Here is a 20,896-nt window from a genome sequence, read left to right as displayed (position 1 = left end):
GATGACAGAATGAAATGTTCCAATGGAAATCAGTTTGGAAACTATAAAGTACTCTATAAATGACATATACTTATAATTAATCATTTTTCTTTAAGGGCTATAAAACATATTGGTAGCTGTGTAGACTCCCGTGAAACAGTCACCAGATACCTGGAAGAGCAGGTATGTCCGCCACACAGGCCTCTACTGCGGCAGCCTAAATATTTTCCCATACACTGTTTTACAGGAAGGAAAGCTATATGGCATTATTTCTTCAAGTAATTGTTCCTATAATTCTGTCTTTGTCATTCTTTCAGTTATTCTAACTCATTTGACTGACACCTGGCCTGCCGGGTTGACTAGCTTCATATTTCAATGGTATGCCTACATGGTCTAGTTTGGACCACCATCCTAGACATAAGACTACAGCTAAGTTGATATAACCAGATTGCTTTTGTTGATTGATTTGTTTTGTCTTTTGAGGAAAGGTCTCCCTCTGTAGTCAAGGTTAGTCTTGAACTTGTGGTAATCCTCCTACCTAAGCTTTCCAAGAGCCGGGTCGTGTCTAGTTTACAGGTTTTTAAGATGATATTTCAATGGAGATGATAATTTTGTTTGTTTTTGTTTTTTCGAGACAAAATTTCTCTGCGTAGCTATAGCTGTCCTGGAACTTGCTCTGTAGACCAGGCAAGCCTCAAATTGAGAGATCTGCTTGTCTCTGCCTCCTGAGTGCTGAGATCAAAGGCGTGTGCCACCACTGCCTGGCTTAGAAATGGTAACTTTATAGTTAGTCAGCTTACTGCAACTTTTGGGAAGGCCATGGTAGACCCCAAATCTGAGGTGACGGCTAGGGAGATGAAAAGTGAATCTCTACTGGTTATTGTAGTTTGATACATTTGAAGTTTTTCACCTGACATCATCTAGAAAGACCTTGAGGTTGAGTTACTATCAGATTACCAGTCATTTAACAGTAGAAAAGTTAGAACCCCCACTTCTCTCCACCTAGGGTCAGCTAAACAGCACCGTATTTTAAAAGGCCACCAAGAGACCCAAAATGGAGCTATATTTTACCACATCTCACAAACTGTGAAGTCAAAACACTAGTTGCGGCTTCCTATGCAGCAGGCAACATCAGAGTCTGGTGACTAGTAAACGGGACTTCATAGGACAGGCCCCGTTGAATCGCTATTGGGGACTTCAATCCCAAAGAACATGACTGTTTCGTTTGGAGTCCTAAATTTTATCATCTACTGAGTTTTCATTGTCCGTGGCGTGGGAAATCCTATCCAGCACTCGGAAAACATTTTGTCTTTAGTTCCAGGTGTCATTTCTCATCACGTGTACTACGTTTGCCGAATAGATGCAATCTTGTCATTCTTTACAAGTCGCTCGGCACCACGGAATACGGCAGTTTCCCAGTGTCGACAACACTTGCTCTGATAATCCCTGTATTTAAAAACCATTGCGTAAACCTAGAGCTTATGCCTTGCTTGTATTTCACAAGATCACCTAATGATGGGAGAAAACAGAATTTCAACTAAAAACATAAACATGGGACTCTTTTACCCCCCTCCCCCTTTGGGCCTGGGCCATAGTGATGGGCCCCAGGAACCCTAGATTTTAATCGTTCTGGCACTCACCTGATCTGACCTCGGGTCCCTAATTGCTCTGTTGTGCGCTTGCTCTGTAAACTGTTGAGTGCTGCACAAATGCATGGAGTTAAAAATATCCAACAGGTTAGCACTCATTGCTACAGCGCTTTATATTTATTTTGTCACAGCCCAAGCTTCAGCCAAACACAGGATAGCACCGCGCCCCCCCCCCCCCCCACACACACACTTATGTATAATGGAGGGGAGGGTAAGGAACCGGGACTAGGAGGATGTTGACATCCATAGTCAGAAACCGACTCTTTCCCCCAAACATTAAATTGAAATTGTTCCTCTGCCTGTTGATAATGAAGGTTCGGAGATCACGCGTGTAGAAGCAAACTGGTTGAATACATTGTTAAAGTCAAAGAAGACTCCCCCTTTCTTACCCTCGCCTTTTCCCTGTGGGTATCGTCCCGCGGGTACACCCGCACCCGCCTTTAGCTCGTCTCGGCACACCACGCATGCGCAGCGGGATTGGCGCAGGCTCAGTGGTGGAGAGTCGGGCAGAGTCACCCCGCCCCTCCCTGCCTCTGTCGCCGCTGCCCTGCGGATGCAGGAGGACCAGCCGATCTCCCTCGGCCGCGGTCTGTTTCCAGCGCTGGGCTCAGATGCTTTGAGTGAATCTAGGAGTCCCCTTCTCAGCACCAGCTCCAGCGTGTTCCACATCTCTCCGCGCGCTGACTGCCCCGCCTGCAGCACAAGGTGGTTTGTGTACGGTTACTATGGAGACGCTAGCCTGCCTGGCAAAGGCAGTGCGCGGGAGGGCGGGAGGGCGAGGTGAGGATGTTGCGGCGCTCGGCCCTAACCAGGACCGATGGTGGAGCGGGCTTTGCCCGGAGTGAGAGAGCCGCTGTGCGAGCGGGAGGTGAGGAGTCCCCCGCAGGTTCACCAGGGACCCCTCCTGCTGGTGTGTTGTCTTCTGTCTCCCGATAGGGTCGAGTGGTGCTGCTGCATACTCTCAGGTCTGCACAGATTCTGTAATACTTAGCAGTCGCCTGGGACTTAATAACAGGAGTTCAGTAACACTGGTTGAATGAGAAGAGAGTGGTAGACTAAGGGGTATTGTGTAGGCAGGAGACGTAGCCAAGGTCACACAGAGCAAACTTGGACTTTTCTAGGTAACGGATGTGTCCTCAAGAAAGTGGAACAATATTAATTACGTCCTGTGTGTACAGAATGCCTCTTACGACCCATGCCACGAATACTACAGCATGTCCTTCCATCCCATCCCTACTTCAAATTCTTTTAACTTGGTATAAAAGCAAGTCACACTATTTGCATCCCATTTTGTGAATCTCTAAGGTTCTGACTCACAGTTGGTGTTGATTTGGTATATCTGACATTCAGTAAAGCCATTAGTAAAAGCTGTCTGTTTTTATCAAGGGCAGTACTCTCTACTTGAAAATTTAAATTTATGATATACATGAAAACACTGAGCAAATGCCATTCTATTTTGTGGTTTCACTTACTAGTAAATATTTTCACTCACAAGGAAGTTTTCCCGCTTCTCTTTATCACATAGCCCCTGGACAGTAGGTCTTAACTTTTCCAAGGGCTAAAGACTGTGCTAAAGCATATGGGCCATCTCACGCGACGCTAAAAACCACATTAAGAGGCAGTCACTGTGGTTTTTACAGACAAGGACACAAGCATAGAGATGCTCAATACCCTGCCCAAGGTCACAGTGCTGTGGATCATCAGAGGACTTAAACACTTGCCCTGACATCTAAGTGCTTTTCTTACACCTGTTTGGATATACATGTTAACACCAAAGTAATTTTATCATGTGTCCTGAGTGTTTGTTTTGCTGGAGAAAGGGGTGAACCCACACATACTGATTTTGGCAATGTTGATAGGATATCGCCATGCTTAGCATGAAATATCTGGTTTAGGTGCTATTAGTAGCAAAAATAAAGATAGGGTTTTTATTCTTGTTTTATGTGCGTGAGTGTTTGTCTGTATGTATTTATGTGCACTGTGTGCATGCAGTGCCCTCTGAGGCCAGGAGAGGGCATCAGATTCCCTGGAACTGGAATTACTGCCATGTAAGTTTTTATAATTTAGGTATAAAATTATGTAAATAATGACTTTGAATTTCTTTCACATCAATAAGAAATATTGTTTTTTAAAAATAACACACGGGGCTGGCTAAGAGCACTGGTTGCACTTTCTGAGGACCAGGGTTTGCTCACCATCATCTATATGGTGGCTCACAACCACCTTGTAAATCCAGTTCCAGGGAATCCAGTGTTCTCTTCTGGCTTCTGTGGGCACTGTGTGCGTGGGTGCATTGGCATAATCACAGGCAAACTACCCATACACATTAAAACGACAGCAACAACCAGTTCCTGTTTCAGTTTTCCTTCTGTAGATGATGTTCATCCTTTTGGGATCCCATTGGATACCACAGACTGAAGACAGCATGATGTGAGACAGAATTTAGCTTCTCTCTTCTCCCCTGGCTGTTTCTGGAAGGGCTCCTGGCCTCTCTCTGACCCCTGTAGGTCTGCCTACTCCATGTTGCCTTTGGCCTTTTCCTGTCTTCTCACGTGTCTACTCCTTCTGTTCTCAGTGCCCATTGCCATTCTCACCTTGAAGTCACTGCCACTGCTGAATCTCAGACTTCCATACAGGGCTCATTGACTGTAGCATTTGTCCAGTCCTGTTCTTTAGGGCAACTGGAAAGAGAGAAGGAGCTATATTTGAACTTACGTTGCCACAGAGCCTCACAAATCAGATGCCAGTGTGAACACCAATATACCTTTATCATCTACCACAGTGGATACCTCTGATTAAAGAAGCCCTGTAACCTTCATTCTGGGAATTTTTAGTTGAGGTGTGCATAGTCTTTAGTTGTGCCACTCTGGAGGGTTGGAGTTCAGGGTCCCAGGGTAGGGAACAATCCCAGATGATGAGCAGTTAGTTCTAACACTGGAAATACGTAAGACAGAGACGATTAGGGACCCTATGGAGTCTGTGTAAAGACCACTAAACCCAATCTAAAAGTGTTGGAAAGGCATGCCCAGGAAGGGTTCTTGAGGAAGTGACTCTCAGGTAGTGTGGGAGGAGTAAGAACTGCCCAGTTTTTCTCTTCTCTCTTTTCTCCTTCCTGCCCACCCTTGCCAAGTCACAAGTCACACCAACCTTCAAGATCTTCAGTCCAGGCATCAGCTTATGCCTTGTATCTCCCTGCCATGTCGCTCTCCCTCTGGTCCCCATCCAGGCTTCATCCTTGGAGCCCTGCTGGACCGTACACAGTCAGACATGCTCCGGATGCTCTTTCTTGACTTCCTCACAGTTCTCTCCTCTGATTCCACTGTCACCTGCTCAAAGTCAGCCCATTTCCCAGACCCCAGCTCAAGCGCTTCCTCCTCCATAAACTGCCAAGTACTCTCTCCTAATTGGAAACATTTCATTTCCTGTTGGGTAATTGCATGGTCATTTGTGTCGGTTTTCATTGTCCCCTCATTTCTTTTTTATATTGAAATCGTTTGGATACAAATAAGGCTGATACTTGATTGGTACCTACTGAGAAGGCTTCCCTTGTAGGGGGAACATTTGGAGTGTTTTTATATCAATAGCAAGTATTGCAACCCCCAGCCTCCAGACATGGCCTCTAACCCCCTTCTAAGTCTAGAATGGCTTGGCCAGCAGTCCTGGGCATATAGCATAGCTTTGCCTTCACTATTGCTTTGAGTTTATCTACCTCACAGGAATGTCTCAAGATCTGGGGAGGCAATGTACTCAAGAGGACTTGGCCCACTGTTTAGTTTTAAATACTTCCCTGACATTAGTGATCCAGCTGGCTTAGCACAGAGGTAGAGTTTTATTATTCTTTGTGGTCCCAGGGATCTATGTGGAGGTCTTTACCTGTAGCAAACATACTGCCTTTGTTCAGTTGATCACTCTAGTAGAATGAACCGGCTCCACTGTCAGAAAGGCTGTGTAAAATTAAGATTTCTGTAGTGTGATTACGTTATGGCTCACATGCTTTGTTGTAAAATAGATATTCACACTCGTTGTAACTATTTTTACATTGACTAAGCCCAGTGATAACTTGCAACTTAATAGATAACAACTTGTAACTCAGCCACTGTAAAAAACCCAAAACAAAACATCATCTTTATCAAAAAGAAACATAGCTGTCACCAGTTTTTTCATACTAGTAAATGTTTTTAAGTTTGATTTAGCTAATAATTTGTTAGCATTAATATAATAACCAGAGATAAACGGTACAGGTCATATTATAGCAGCACTTGGGATGAGATGGAGAAAACTGTGAACATTTATACACGGTTTTAAAACTATTATTTTCATGTGCATAGATGTTTTGTCTGCATGTGTATCTGTTCACGGTGTGTGTGCAGTACCGAAGCAGGCCAGAAGATGGCCTTGGATAACCTGGGACTAGCGTTCCAGACATTTGTGATACACCGTAAGGGTGCTGGGACCCAAACACAGGTCTTATGGAAGAGCAGCCAGTGCTCTTAACTGCTGAACAGCCTCCACACACTTTTTTTTTTTTTTTTTTTTTTTTTTTTTTTTTTTTCACACACTTTTTTTTTAAAAAAACCTTTTACCTACATTTATTTTCCCACAGATATTTGGTCAGTCTAATTACCTGTGGATCCTAATATTTTATAGAACTCTTAGAAAACCACCTGAGTTCTTGCTCCATTGTGCTGTGTACTTTTGGATGCTAACTGAGAACTAGAGAGGAGTGTGGGTCAGGAACAAGATGCCTTTTTACTTCCCAGAGCTCTCTGTTGAGTCTGTATTCGTTTTGCCCGACTCCCTTTGGGCATTGTGGGACTCACTAGTGCTATATGAGGCCAAAAGCATAGACAACTTGACTTAGTGTCTAGAAAGAAGCCTTTTTATTGTATAGAAACTTCTAAATCACACGATTTCAAGTCACCGTAGCCTTTTGCTTCCTTTTGTGGGTGGTGAGGGTCAGAATTGGGGCTTTTCATGGTCTGAGTGCACGATCCACCACTGCCACACTGCAGGCCTTTCAAGGAGTCTTTCTAAATCCAGCCAACTGCCATGATCACTTAAGTTGTATGTTGTGAGGCTGAATTTATATATCAAAACTATACATTAATATACATGAAATAAAACAGTATGCAGGCGTATGTGCACCTAAAGCATTTTATATATTTTGAAACAAATCCCACTGAAAGTCATTGATAATCTTGCCTTATCTAGAGTCCTTTTTTTAAACTCAAAATCCTGCCTAGGAGAGCCTCCAGAGGAGAATTGCTCACGCAGTGGCTGCCTCTTCAGTGAGGTGCCTGCTTATGTGTATGTGCAGAACGACATTGTTTGTATTTTCAGAAACTTGGGGAGTGGAGCTAACTGAATGTTCCTGTCTGTTGCTGTGCAAAAGTCAGTGGGAAGGGTCACACGTAGCAAATTTCTCTGTCTAAGGAATCAGTTGCTTATGAAAACAGGATCTTTTCTGTCTCCTTGCATGGGTCACAAAACATTTTCTTTTTAGAAGAAGCCATTCTGAAGTTGGATGGCTGAGGCCTGAATAATGGATAGGCTTCTGTCTCTTAAAGCACATTTGTATAAGGTTGGGTTTTTTTATTTTTTAGGATTGGGGTTATTTTTTATTTTTTTATTTTTTAGGATGAAAAGTTTTGCTAAAATAATGAATATGTTGATACCATATATTACTTATAATATGTTTTTAAAAATCTTGACCATTGTTAGGTTAGGCTGGACTCTATAGGTAACATTGGACCTTTATTGAGGTAGGCTGGTCTCTATGGACCATATTGGACCATTGTTGAGTTACATTGGTCTCTGTGGGCACACTGGACCATTTTTGGGTTAGGGTGGTCTCTGTGGGTCACACTGTATCATTGTTGGGTTATGTTGGTCTCTATGGGCCATGTTGTGCCATTGTTAGGTTGGGTTGGTCTCTGTGGGTCACATTGGAACATTGTTGTGTTAGGTTGGTCTCTGTGGGCCACAATGGGCCATTGTTGGGTTCAGCTGATCACTGTTGGTCACATTGCCCTTTGAGAAGGATCCACTGTCTCATGGCCCTGTTGCATGGCTGTAAGTATTTGATAGGCTGGGGAAAGAATACTAGATATTAATGTTTGGTATTTATCCACCAAGGACAATATCTTAATTGAAGATGATTTGAATTGATTCATTAGGAAAAAATTAGACAGTATGGGAATGAGCCATTCTTGAGGGTTTGTTGGGAAAACAAATGCTGCTTGGAAGGATGCCCCCAGGCTCCAGTTTAACCTATATAAGCCCTTTGTGTAGGGGTGGTAGGGAAGGGGACAAAAACTTAATTAAAACTTAATAGAACTCTCAATGCTTTCAGGTAGGTTTATGGATATGAGATGAAGTCTGGGGCTGGGACAAGGTTGGGGCAGGCCTGGGACAGGGCCCCCCCAGTAGAGGAACATTTGCCTGGCAGCAGTAGGCCCTGGCTTCTTTGGCTCTTTCGTGTGTGTGTGTGTGTGTGCACATGCACACACGTGCACATGCTACATGCATAGATGCACATGCGTGTGCAGGTGCACTTACATGTGGGGCATGTGTGAACCAGGGAGTTGACATGAAAATATCAATCATTTCTGCACCCTCCTTTTTGAGATCAGGTCTCTCACTGAACCTAGCGGCTGCTCCTAGGAGTCTGACTGGCTGGAGAGCTGGGGTTGGCTGACCTCTGCCTTCCAGTGCTGGAGCGACAGGCGCAGCTGCATTCCCAGCTTTTTAAGCTGGTCCTGGGGATCTGAACTTGGCTCCCCCTGCTTGCTCAGCCAGCACGTAATTCACCGACACCTCCCCAGCCCCTGTTCGTGTTTATTTTCAGGCGTGTATAGAGGAATAGCTTAATATATGGATGGGTGCCTTTCTGTCTAAAGTACCAGATTAAAAAAATAGCGCTTGTTTCTTGTATCATATATCTGCAGGGCGTGTGTCTGAAGACCGTTTTCATTTGAAAGGAAAGATGTTGTCATCCAGTGATCAGAAGTTAGAAAAGCTGGATCCCTTTCATCGACCTTTGATGTCCAGGCAGAAGACCAGCGCGGAAATCATAAGTGAAGCCCGGAATGCCTTAAGAGCAGTTAGGACCCAAAGGCCCTTCACACCCCGGGAAGACCAGAGGAAGCTGTTTGGGCCTGCCTCATCCAGGACCCTGGAAAACAGACCTCCCTCCTCCTTCAGGTACTGATGCTTGGCTTTGGTGGGCACACAAACATTTAGGCCACCAGATTATGTTCTCTCTGTCCTTCTCCCCCTCAACCCCTGCCAGTCCTTGATCAGCTGTCTCTAAAGTCCTATGTTCCCCAGGACGTCATATAGCAGGCATCAAGTCCATGAGAGCCCTTTCTAATTGGCTGCTTTCATTGAGGAATTTGAATGTATGCTTCCTCAATGGTCTTTCATGGCTTGGAAGCTCATTTCTTTTTAGCACCTAATAAAGTTGCATCATCTGATTGCACCGTAGTCGCGCCCTTGAGTTTCTTCCGATGGAAGTTCTGTTTCCACATTCTATGTCCATCAACGCTCTCACTCCCCACGTGCATGCTTTTGGGGAGGTACAAGTTCGCAGATTCTTTGGGTAGTTGCCAAGGACCCCACGGCAGGGGCAGATAGTGAGAATATGTTTGGTCTTATAAGAAAGCACCAACCCGCCTTCTGCAGCGGCTCTCCACTGTGCGTTTCCACGAGCATTAAGTGAGCATTGCCAGTCTGCTGCCTTCCCCGCTACCTGGACCCTGACTCTTCGGGAGGTGATTTGTATCTTTCCCTGGTGACGTGATGCAGAGCATCTTTTCATGTGCTTGCTAGCCATCTGTGTGTCTTCTTTGGTCAGGCATCTGTTCAAGCCTGTGGCCCAGTTTCTAAATTGGGTTGTTTGTGTTCTTGTTGAGATTTAAGCATTCTTTGAGTAGCCTGGATAGCAATCTCTTGTGTTATCCATCTTTTGCGAGTCTTTTTTCCTACCAGACTTGGACTTCTTACTCTCTTGACTGCCTTCTGTGAGCAGATGTTTTTAATTTTAGCATAGTTTAGCTGATCAGCCTTCCGTCCTGGAGCATGACATCACTGCTGCATAGAAAAGTCGTCACCTGACCCAAGTTTAGCCTGACTCTCTTCTGTGCTATCTTGTAGAGGTTTTATAGTTTTGAGTCTTATATTTGGCTCTCAAATTGAGTTTGAGCTCATTTCTGAGGTGGATGTGAAGTCATGTCTTCCCATTGTGTGCGTGTGTTAGAACGATTATCTCTCTGCACTGCACAAAGTCACTAACTTACAATGGTTCAATGTATAAAGTTCCACTTTATGATGATGTGGAAATGCTGGGTACTCAGGAGAAACTAGACTTTGACTTTTGATATTCTCCTGGGCTCGCCAGTGCAGCCAGATGCACTCTTCCAGTGCTGGGCAACAGTAGCAGGCTGACGCTTCAGATGGGTCACCAGGTCCTGAGAGTAAACAACTCAGTCTGTAGTGTGCTGCGCTGCCTTGATGCGCTCTGATATCCGTAGGTTAGGTGAGCTAAGTACATGTGACTTAACAAAATTTTCAACTTAGGAGGTTTGTAGGTTTCTCACTCCTCTCAAACCAGGGAGTACCTGCATCCTTTGCTCTGCCGATGGCCGCCATTTAGCTGTATGCTTGCAGGTCTGTTTCTGATGATGCTTCTAACAGTGCCCTGTTGCTGGCATTATGGTGTGCTTTGAAGCCAGGCAGTGACCCTTCTACCGTCCCTCTCTATTACTGTTACTATTGATTATTCTGGGTCTTATGCCTCTGCATATACACTTCCGGTTCAATTTGTTGATACAAAATAACAACTGGGACTTTAAGATTGCATTGATTCTGCATAAGTTGAAAGTTGGAAGCAACACTTTAAAAACTTCATTATAAATAATGTTGCAAAAAAGGTAACAATGCAACAGTATTATGTGTTCTATGGGCAAGAATGGTCTGTCTCTCCAGCTAGTTAGTGCTGCTTTAGTTACTTTCATTGAGTTTTCATTTTCCTCACAGATAATGTATGCTTCTGTAGGTTTACAATCAAGCACTTGTATTGCATTTTCGTCATGGATAGACAATTGCTACCTGTCTATCCATGTAGGGAAACTGACTTGTATTAATCTTGTATGCTGCAACCCTTTATTCCAGGGAGGTCGGATCTTGTCAATTCTGTATTCCTTCTTGCAGAGAAGATACTGCTTTCTGCATGTTTTTTTGTTTTTGTTTCTTCATTCCCGATCTATCTGCCTTTTATTTCCTTTCCCTGCCTTTCTGAAATAACTGTGACTTCTGGACACTGTTGAAAAGCAGCTGTGAATGGGAATGTTTGTGGATACTCCTTATCAAGGTAGAGAATTCCCCATCTTTTCTAGGTGTGTGTGTGTTTAAAGATAGAATCAGAGGATTTTTCTTCAACTTGTTAATATGATAGATTATATTTATTGATTTTTCAAGACAATTTTTTTAGAGTTTGATTTTTGACCAAGATTCCTAAAGATAATTTTAGACACTGAGTAAAGAAACTTACTTTGAAATGAAATAGTTAATAGTGACTGTCATATAAAGTTTATAAAGTTACAACAAAAAGGCTTTAAAGTATATATATATTTCAATTATTATTATTATTACTATTATTATTATTTGGACAAAGCATCAGGTAACCCTGCTGACCTACAACTTGCTGTGTAGTCAAGAGTGATTTTGAAATAATGATCCTCCTGCCTCAACCTTTTGAGCGCTGGGATTACAAGTGTCTGCCATACATTCAGTTTTAGGCAGTGCTGGAACTGAACCCAAGGATTTGGCAGGCCAGACAAGCATTCTACACACTGAGCACTCTACACGCTGAGCACTCTACACGCTGAGCACTCTGCACGCTGAGCACTCTACACACTGAGCACTCTGCACGCTGAGCACTGCACACTGAGCACTCTGCACACTGAGCACTCTACACACTGAGCACTCTGCACGCTGAGCACTGCACACTGAGCACTCTGCACGCTGAGCACTCTACACACTGAGCACTCTGCACGCTGAGCACTCTACACACTGAGCACTCTACACGCTGAGCATTCTGCACACTGAGCACTCTGCACGCTGAGCACTCTACAAACAGAGCTGCATTGCTGCCCCTCTTTGTATCATTTGAAAATTTCATGTAAGACCATGTCTTATCATATACCTCAGGCTAGACTTGCGCTCATTATCCTGCTTCCGTGTTCTGAGTACTGGGTTACACACATGTGCCACCATGTCTGGCTCATTATTCAGTGGTTTAAGTCTTCCTAAAATTAGTAGGAAAGTCGTTAACAGTTTTGAGTGTTAAAACCCACTTAAATTGTTTTTTCTCAATGTCCTGCATTGTTTTCTAGCTAGAGTGTACTAGTGTAGACTAGAAGCAGAAGCCCTTCACAGACTAACCCTCTCCACCATCTCTTCTGCTAGCCTTCATGCCTCCAGCTTTGAGTTAGCAGATTCCAGGCCTATCTCCGGCACCCGTCTCAGTCCCCTCGAGCTGGTGAGTACCATCTGTCACCACCGCCGTTAGGACATGAATTTGGCTGCAGATACTAGGAGTCAGCACTTGTGTTCCTAAGGATATTATCATGTAGACCCAAGTGTACTAAGAATTTAATGTGAGTGCCGATGCCTTTACATTTTAAATATAATGCTTAATGAAATGCCCCTGTAGTGTACCTGTAATTTTGTAGTAAAGAAGAACTAAAGTCATTTACTACAATATTTCATATTTTTGTTGTTTAAAAAGTTATTTTATCATAATAATTATCTATAACAAAGTTATATATTTATATTTTAAAAAGTTGTTATTTTATCTTAATAATTATCTATAAAAATTACATATTTATATTTTAAAAAGTTGTTATTTTATCTTAATAATTATCTATAACAAAATTATATATTTATATTTTAAGTGTATATATGTACTTTATATAGCCATATACACACATATGTGTGGGTACTTTAAAAATGTAAATTATACATATGAATTTATATATATTTTAAGAGAGGGGAAGAGAGAGATGGAGACCAAAAAACCCAACCAAACAAAAGTCACTAAAAATAGTATCCTTTTATTCCCCTATTCTTCATTGTCCTTGGCCCCGAGGGTTTCTTCTGGCGCTTCCTAGACGGCTTTGTCAGCGGCTGTGTGCTTCTGCCACCATCCGTCAGACGCACCCCTCTTCCTGCCCTACCACTCCACCATCCGTCAGACGCACCCCTCTTCCTGCCCTACCACTCCACCATCCGTCAGACGCACCCCTCTTCCTGCCCTACTACTCCACCATCCGTCAGACGCACCCCTCTTCCTGCCCTACTACTCCACCATCCGTCAGACGCACCCCTCTTCCTGCCCTACTACTCCACCATCCGTCAGACGCACCCCTCTTCCTGCCCTACTACTGTTCCCACACAGACGCACTGCGCGTTTGCTTAGTCCAGCTTTCTTGGATGACGGTTATATCAACCCATTCACAGCTGACCCTTGAGTCAATAAGGGCTAGTAAGCTGACCTTGAGCTAATAGTTAATAAGTTAACTGATGATACTCACTTCATCTTGCCTGTATCAGTTTGTGCTTCCTTCTTGATAACAGCTACCTTGTGTCTTTAGTTTTGGAGTCGTTCTATTTCAACCTCAAACTCTCCCACACTCATCCAAATCATATTTTTGTGTTTGGGGACATGGGCATCCTATCAAGTCATCTCACTGGGGGAGCTCTCCAGATGTGCTGTCTCCTCCCTCGCTCTGGGTGCCTGGTCCTGCTTTCCAGATGTGCTGACTCCTCCCTCGCTCTGGGTGCCTTGTCCTGCTCTCCAGATGTGCTGTCTAATCCCTCGCTCTGGGTACCTGGTCCTGCTCTCCAGATGTGCTGTCTCCACCCTGGCTCTAGGTGCCTGATCCTGCTCTCCAGATGTGCTGACTCCTCCCTTGCTCTGGGTACCTGGTTCTGCTCTCCAGATGTGCTGTCTCCTTTCTCGCTCTAGGTGCCTGGTCCTGCTCTCCTGCACCATCATCCTGGGAGGCACCTTCTCCTGTCTCCTGCATCCCTTCTCTGTGGTGTGGGCCCTGCTCTGGGCCGAGCATTCTTCCCATAGAAAGGGTGTGTGGAGAGTAAATGACACGACACTCGATTCCTGGTTTTCTTTTTTGAAAGTTGGTAGGATTTTCCTCCTTGTCCCCGGTTTTTCTGATTTGCTTTTTATTGCTATGATAAAGCCTTGCTTAGGGAAGAAAGGGTTTATTTAGCTTACAAGTTATGTCGTCAGAGGAAACCAAGACAGGAACCTGGAAGCAGGAACTGAAGCAGAGAGCCTGAGGAATGACGCTCACTGGCTTGCTCTCTATGGCCTCGTCCACCTCTCTCTCTCTCTCTCTCTCTCTCTCTCTCTCTCTCTCTCTCTCTTTTGCTCGCTCGCTCACTCGCTCGCTCGCTCGCTCTCTGCCTGTTGTGGGCAGGCTTGTGGTTGATCTCTGCCCACCCAAGGCAAGTGTTCTGGGGTGAATTCGTAGCTGTGCTCTGTGTGCCTGAACCTCATGCTGCTGCGTGGTGGTAGTTTATAACCCACTTACTGGGTTCTTTTCATTTCTGTTTTCCTATATTTAATTTCTAAAAGCTCACTTCCCCCAACCTTTAATTTGTATTTTTAGGTAATATTCTATTGTTTCATGGGTGCAGAACTTTAGATATAATTTGGTGGTTTTCAACTTGGCTCTCCCTCTATAGCCCTTGCAGTAGGTCTAGTTTGTTTTGGTCTCTGGTTTTGATGTTAGAGATCCTTCTGGGGCCTGGTGCTGGGTTTTGCCATATGGCTAGAATTTGGTCTACAGGCGGTATTAGCCAGCCCTGCCACTAATGCAGTCTGTCTGGGTCATGTTGTTGCTTAGGGCCCAGCTCTTCGCCAGGCTTTGTTTGAGATGGCAAAGTCTGGTCCTTGACGCTCAGAGGCCAGCGGAGAAAGAAGGCAGGGACTCTCAGCATTTAGTATGTCAATACTCACTTAATAGCCGTGCCAGTGGGGTGTGGCAGTCCAGTTCTGGAATCCCAGGGTTTGGGAGGTAAAAGCAGGAGGTTTCTAAGTTCATACCAGCACATACATAGCACACTGGAGACTAGCCTGTTCAACATAGAGAGTGCTTCAAAAATACATTAATAAGAAAGGAAAACTCAGTTTATAGTAATTTCCTGATACTTACCAATCAGGGCCTATTTTAGAGAACCCTTACTTACTGACCCAGTTGGAAAGGCCGAGTTTCACCCTCTCTAGTCAGTAAGCCTGCCTCCTGAATGCTTGACAGCATTGGCAGGGCAAGGAGAGGGTGTTACAGAGAACCTCAACCAATCCCGTCTTTCAGGCACCTTTCCCACAGACCTCTGCCAGCGTCTTAGACTTTCATGGAGATGGGGGCCTTGGTTAAATTGCTTCTCAGTTTCTATCACTCTGTGTGTGCGCGCATGTTGTGTGTGCGCGCATGTGTGCATGCGTGTCTACTTGTGGGTGTATTTGTGTTGGTGGACTGTTAGAAAGAAAGGTGCAGCCATCATGATGCTTCATCCATAGAGATGCGCGTGGGTGCGCATCTGGTGAGAATCCTAGGCAGTCTCCTTTCTGTGAACTGACACCACAGCTCAGAAAACACATCATTCCTCAACTGTATCACCAGCCCGTCTCCAAATGGCCCCAGTTGTCTCAAAATATTTTTTAAATACAAATTGGAATATCCCTGAGGAAGATCATAGTTTGCAGAAGATAAAGTAGGGCCTCAAGTTATTTGCCAGCTGCTGTTGACACATGACTCTGTTACCTGCGGTCTTGGAAGGCAGTTGGACATATTACTGCTGACTTGGAGAAGTCACTCAATTGGGGTACGCTTGCTCCTAAACGTCTCTTGAACATGGTGCTTTTTACATGGGCACCATCGCAGGGCTCCAGGATGAGGGGTTAGACTAGATGAGATTGGTTCTGTCTCTGCTCTGGGTCTGTGAAACCCATTTCTCCTTTGCAGAATGCTTGAGTATGATGTTCAAAGGAAAAATAGTCTAAGAAATTTTATATGAAGGCCATTTTCAGCTTAAACTGTAACGAAAATTTGAAGTTGCCAGTCAGAACATCCTGAAATGGCCTTGCGCTCTCTGCCCTCTGCCTCCTTGCTCTGCGTCACTGCACCTTTTCAAAAGAACATTTGCCTATAGTAACCGCTCTGGTGACAAGGACAGGAGTACGCTGAGAAATCCACTGCTCGGTCAGTGGATTGAACAAAGCCAGCGGAGGCATGATTGTATGAACAAATAGGAACGGTGCCCCTAACATCATCACCATCGTAGCCAGTGTCCTTCTACCTCCTAAACGTACGAAGCCCAGTCATTTCAGCTCTAAGTATTCTTAATCAGCTTTGCATTGACACAGAGAAAAGGCAGACATCGTGGAAGCGCAGCTAATATACTTTACACTAATTAGCCCTCAGCAGCCAGACATCTAAAGGATGGAGCAGACACTGCTAACACCATCAAAGGCAGTGCATGGTCAGGAGTCCCAGCCACTGCCCTCACCCCCGGGGCAACACCATGCTGACTTCAACCAGCATAGATGACTTTGTCTTCAGCATTTGAAAAGAACCAAGGTCCATCTGTTGGGCGAGCGAAACAAAACTTAACGTATTTAAAAAGACAGGACTCCAGTGTGCCCTGGGAAAGAGACAATTCAGGACAGGGAACGTGCAGTGGGTATGTCACACAGTCTTTCTCTTTCACCACTTCTGAAATGCATGGTAACATTATAGTCATGGTCACAGTGTGTCGAGTGACAGGAGAGTCCCAGGAACCTGTGGGGAAAGTTACAGGGGCAAAAATGCACGCTAAGTCATCACATCTCAAATGCACGCTAAGTCATCACATCTCAAAGAAGACTGGGAACTTAGAGAAAGAATTGCTTTCTAATTTTTAAAGGTCTTGTAGTGTGTATGCATACATGTGTGTGTGTGAGTGTGTGTGGGGGTGTGGGGATGTGTGAGTGTGTGTGTGTGTGTATGTGTGTTCATGCCTTACAAGTTGCATCATGAAAAACTTTCTGAAGTGGGATCTCACCGACCTCTTTCCTGTCTTCATGTAAGGTAGAGCAGACCCTGCCTTCTGTCTGGGGATCTGAGAAGTCAGGGCAGAAGTTGGTCTGGAAGATGAGGCTAGGGGGAGTGACGGCCAGCCAGAACTCTTAGACTCTCTGCTGACTGTGTCTCCTGTAGCTGTTGGGTTGTTCAGAGGAACTAGTTTGTGAGTCCTCATTCAGATGACTGAATCATCCAGAGCTGTCTTAGTTAGGGTTTCTGTTCCTGTGAAGAGACTCCATGACCACAGCCAGTCTTATAAAGGAAAACATTGAACTGAGGCTGGCTTACAGTTCAGACGGTTAGCCCATGATCATCATGGCAGGCAGACATGGTGCTGAGAAGGAGTTCTACATCTTGCACAGGCAACAGGAAGTGAACTGATATGCTGGGTGTGGCTTAAGCATATATGAGACCTCAAAGCCTGCCTCCACAGTGACACAACAAGGCCATGCCCGGTTTGAGCCTCAGGGGTTAGGCAGTTACCAGTTGCCATTGCAAAATCCCCAAGCAACAAAGCTAAAGAGAGTTTCTTTCAGCTCACAGTTTCCGAGTTCTCAGTCCACAGTCACTTGGCTCTATTGCATCTGGGCCAGGTTGAAGCCTAACATCCCGACGGGAGGTACATGGAAGAGGAATGTGCTCTCTTCATTGCCAGCAAGAGACTGAGAAGGAGCCCAACTGTGCTAGCCTGGGCCCCTGGCCTGTGGGGTAGTGCCTCCCACATTCAGGACCGGTTTTCCAGTCTCACAGGCACAGCCAGGGGGTCGCCCTGTTGAGTGTTTTTCAGTCTGGTGAAGTCAGCAGGCAGGTTGACCACGCCTCCAGAAGGTGTCAGGGTCTTTTGAGACAAAAAGACTGCATACTGACCTTCAGCACTGAGTTATGCCTGCACCTTTGCTCTTTCCTGTTTATCCGTGGAGCATTCATTTCCTGAATTCATCTCTTTACTCTCTCATACCACCAGCTTCCCACATGAGTTTGTGTTGCAATGGACTGGCGATACTAAAACGTAAAGAGGCAACTCCCTACACGGGTCCAGCACTATCGGTGCGGATGAATGAATGAGATTCCTCGGAGGCCGAGTCTTTGCTCAGGCTAGACCTTGACTTGGCTTTGGAGCCATCATTAATGGGAGCTAGTGCGGTATTAGGCAGGAGCAGCGCACAGGAAGGGAGTAGCCTTAATGAGCGCTTAACTCCTGTTTGGGAGCTAAGGATTTGTGTGTAGGGTAGGCTCCTGCTGAGTCACAGCTGAACAGACTCAGAGGGAATGGCCTCCCAGTTCACTAAGCCAGAGAAGACACCCTGTTCCCTGACTGGCCTTGTCCGCCATGCTGAATATCTTATTTACCCTTCTTCCCTGCCTTTAAAATAGTTCCTTTTTCTGAAATCATTTGACTCATTTTTACTTTGTTCTGGTTTGTAAACCAATTCTGGATGCAAGGGGACAAGAGGAAATAGGAAACATTTTAATGAATATCATCATTTTGATTTTTTTTATTTGTTTTGTTTCATTTGGTTGCTTTTCAAGACAGGGTTTCTCTGTGTAGCCCTGACTGTCCTGGAACTCACTCTGTAGACCAGGCTGGCCTCAAATTCACAGAGATCCGCCTGCCTCTGCCTCCTGAGTGCTGGGATTAAAGGTGAGTACCCCCACTGCCCAGCTTCATGTTGAAATTCATTCTTAGCAGAACTCATACTGTGAGTTCCTATGCTCTGCTTGTAAGAGTGGGTATTTGTGATGATGTGTGACCTCAACCATCCTCACCCCCAAATTATCTGATAAGGATTTCCCACTGGGTTTTTAAAAGATTTGCTGATTAACTTCTTGGGTAGAAGTTTTTCTTTCATGTCTTGCAGAAGTGACTGAGCTCTACCTCCGGTGTGTCTGGCTGGGGTTTAGAGGCCCTTGCTGCTGCATGGCTGCTCTTCCTAGGCAGATAGCATTGGAAGCAGGGTCAACAGGGCGACCAGGTCACGCTGACACTGGGAGCTTCCAGCTTTAGATGGAAGCCACAGACCCGTGGGGGTTTAACCGCAGGGAGCTGTGACTGTCAGAGCTTGATAAAAACATATCTTAAAGATATTTAAAAAGAGGTAGACGGGGGGGAGGGGGGAGGGACACGGGACAACGCATGCCTGTAAACCCAGCACTTGGCCCATGGAGCAGAAGGAGAATTTGTGAAATGCTGTCTCAAAAAATAAATAATAGGACACAAAAGAGCTGGAAAGATGGGCAAATGGATAGAACGCTGCTACACAAACTCAGTGTGAGGACCCGTGTCCTGATCTCTAGCCCCATGTAAAGCCAGGCTGGGTAACCCCTGCTGTAGCCCCAGCACTGTGGGGCAGAGATAGGCAGATCTCCAGGTCTTGCTCAACAGCCACCTAGCCAAATTAAGCTCGAACGTCAGTGAGAGTCCCTGTTTCAAAAAAATAATGTGGAGAACTGAGTGAGTGTAGACAGAAGTTTCTGTCCCACCCAGCCCCATTGCCATACAGCCCCAAAGAAACACACAGAGGCATATATTAATGATAAATTGTTTGGCCTGTTAGCTCAGGCTTATTATTAACTAGTTCTTACTACTTAAATTAACCCATAATTCTTGTCTATGTCTAGACACATGGCTTGGTGCCTTGTCTCAGTAAGGCATTTGCATCTTGCTTCCTCTGTATCTAGCTTGTGACTATATCTGGCTCGTGACTCTGTCTTTCCTCTTCTCAGAATTCTCTTAGTCTTAATCCCTACCTATACTTCCTGCCTGGCTACTGGCCAATCAGCGTTTTATTAAACTAATATGAGTGACAAATCTTTACAATATACGAGAGCATTATCCCTCAGCAACTGAAGAAAACACCTTGAGCTCGACCTCTGACTTCCTTGTGTCCTCACATGGGTGAATGTCCTCATGCACACGTATATGCTCACACACACACACACACACACACACACACACACACACGGACAAGCAAAAACTCCTTAAAGGGATTGGAATTTTGACAATACTGTTGATTTTCTGGAGGGTATCTGCATCAGAATTCTTGAGACATAAAAGGAAGCATTTTTATATAAGAAGTATAATATAAATTTTCTATGCTTTGTCATTCTTTAAAATGAATAAAAAATTTAGGTATCCTTACAACATGCTTTTGTGGCGTCCATGGTATGTTCAGTGCTTAGAGTACACATCAGTGCCCAATAAATGCCAATAAATGTTTTTCTTTTTTGTTTTGTTTTATTTTATAAAAAGGGTTTTTCTCTGTAGCTCGGGCTGGCCCCAAACTTGAATCCTCCTGCCGCAGTGTCCCAAGTGCTCATTAACAGAGCTGAGTTTCCACATGTAGTCCAACAAGCATTTTCTGAACTAAACTGAGCACAACACTGTTGTGGGATCTCTGCACATTGCACTAAGATATATTCACTGTAATTGGTGTAAGAAAAGCTGAACGGCCAATAGGTAGGCAGGAGCTATAGGCGGGATTTCCGGGAGAGAAAAGAAGAAGAGGAGAATCTAGGCTCGCAGGAGACACCGGGGGATGTGAAGAAGAAACAGGAGGTGCAAGATGGAAGAGAGAACACTATGTGATAGAACATAGATTAATATAAATGGCTTAATTTAAGTTGTAAGAGCTAGTTAGGAACAAGCCTAAGCTATAGGCCAAACTTTCATAATTAATAGTAATAGGTCTCTGTGTTGTTATTTGGGAGATGGCTGGTAGGACAGAAAAAGATTCGTTGCACAACACATTGCAAAGCATGCTAAATGCATTATATTTACCATTACAGTCTCTTGCACAGATAGCTGTTTGCTAGAACAGGTAACTTGGATTTTATAAATCAAATATGTAGCAGTACAGCCCATAGGATACACTGTAAAACCAAAAAGTGTATGTGTGTGTGTATTTATATGTGTGTATCTGTGTATGTGTGAGTGTTTCTGTATGTATATATCTGTTTATATGTGTGTACATATGTGTGTGCATGTCTGTATGTATGTATGTGTGTGCACGTGTGTATGTGTGTGGATGTATGTTTATGTACATATGTATATGTAAGTCCAAGTGTGTGTATGTGTGCATGTATACGTGTGTGTGTTTGTGTACATATGATGTTAAGTAAGAT

General features: G+C 44.5%; 1 protein-coding gene across 1 annotated transcript in view; it reads left to right on the top strand.

The window, feature by feature from the left end:
• Nucleotides 1–2,173: 2,173 nt before the first annotated feature.
• Nucleotides 2,174–20,896, top strand: part of Armc2 (armadillo repeat containing 2) — a 107,080-nt gene continuing 88,357 nt past the window's right edge. Inside the window, exons 1-3 of the mRNA XM_057761749.1 lie at nt 2,174–2,333; nt 8,576–8,831; nt 12,096–12,168. Coding sequence (XP_057617732.1) covers nt 8,614–8,831; nt 12,096–12,168 — 291 coding nt within the window. The 5' untranslated portion in view covers nt 2,174–2,333; nt 8,576–8,613. The remainder of the gene's footprint in view (nt 2,334–8,575; nt 8,832–12,095; nt 12,169–20,896) is intronic.

The sequence above is a fragment of the Chionomys nivalis genome, chromosome 2 (assembly GCF_950005125.1).
Source record: "Chionomys nivalis chromosome 2, mChiNiv1.1, whole genome shotgun sequence".
NCBI classification, from domain to species: domain Eukaryota; kingdom Metazoa; phylum Chordata; class Mammalia; order Rodentia; family Cricetidae; genus Chionomys; species Chionomys nivalis.
The sequence above is the reverse complement of the archived record's forward strand: the minus strand, read 5'-3'. Positions and strand labels throughout refer to the sequence as shown.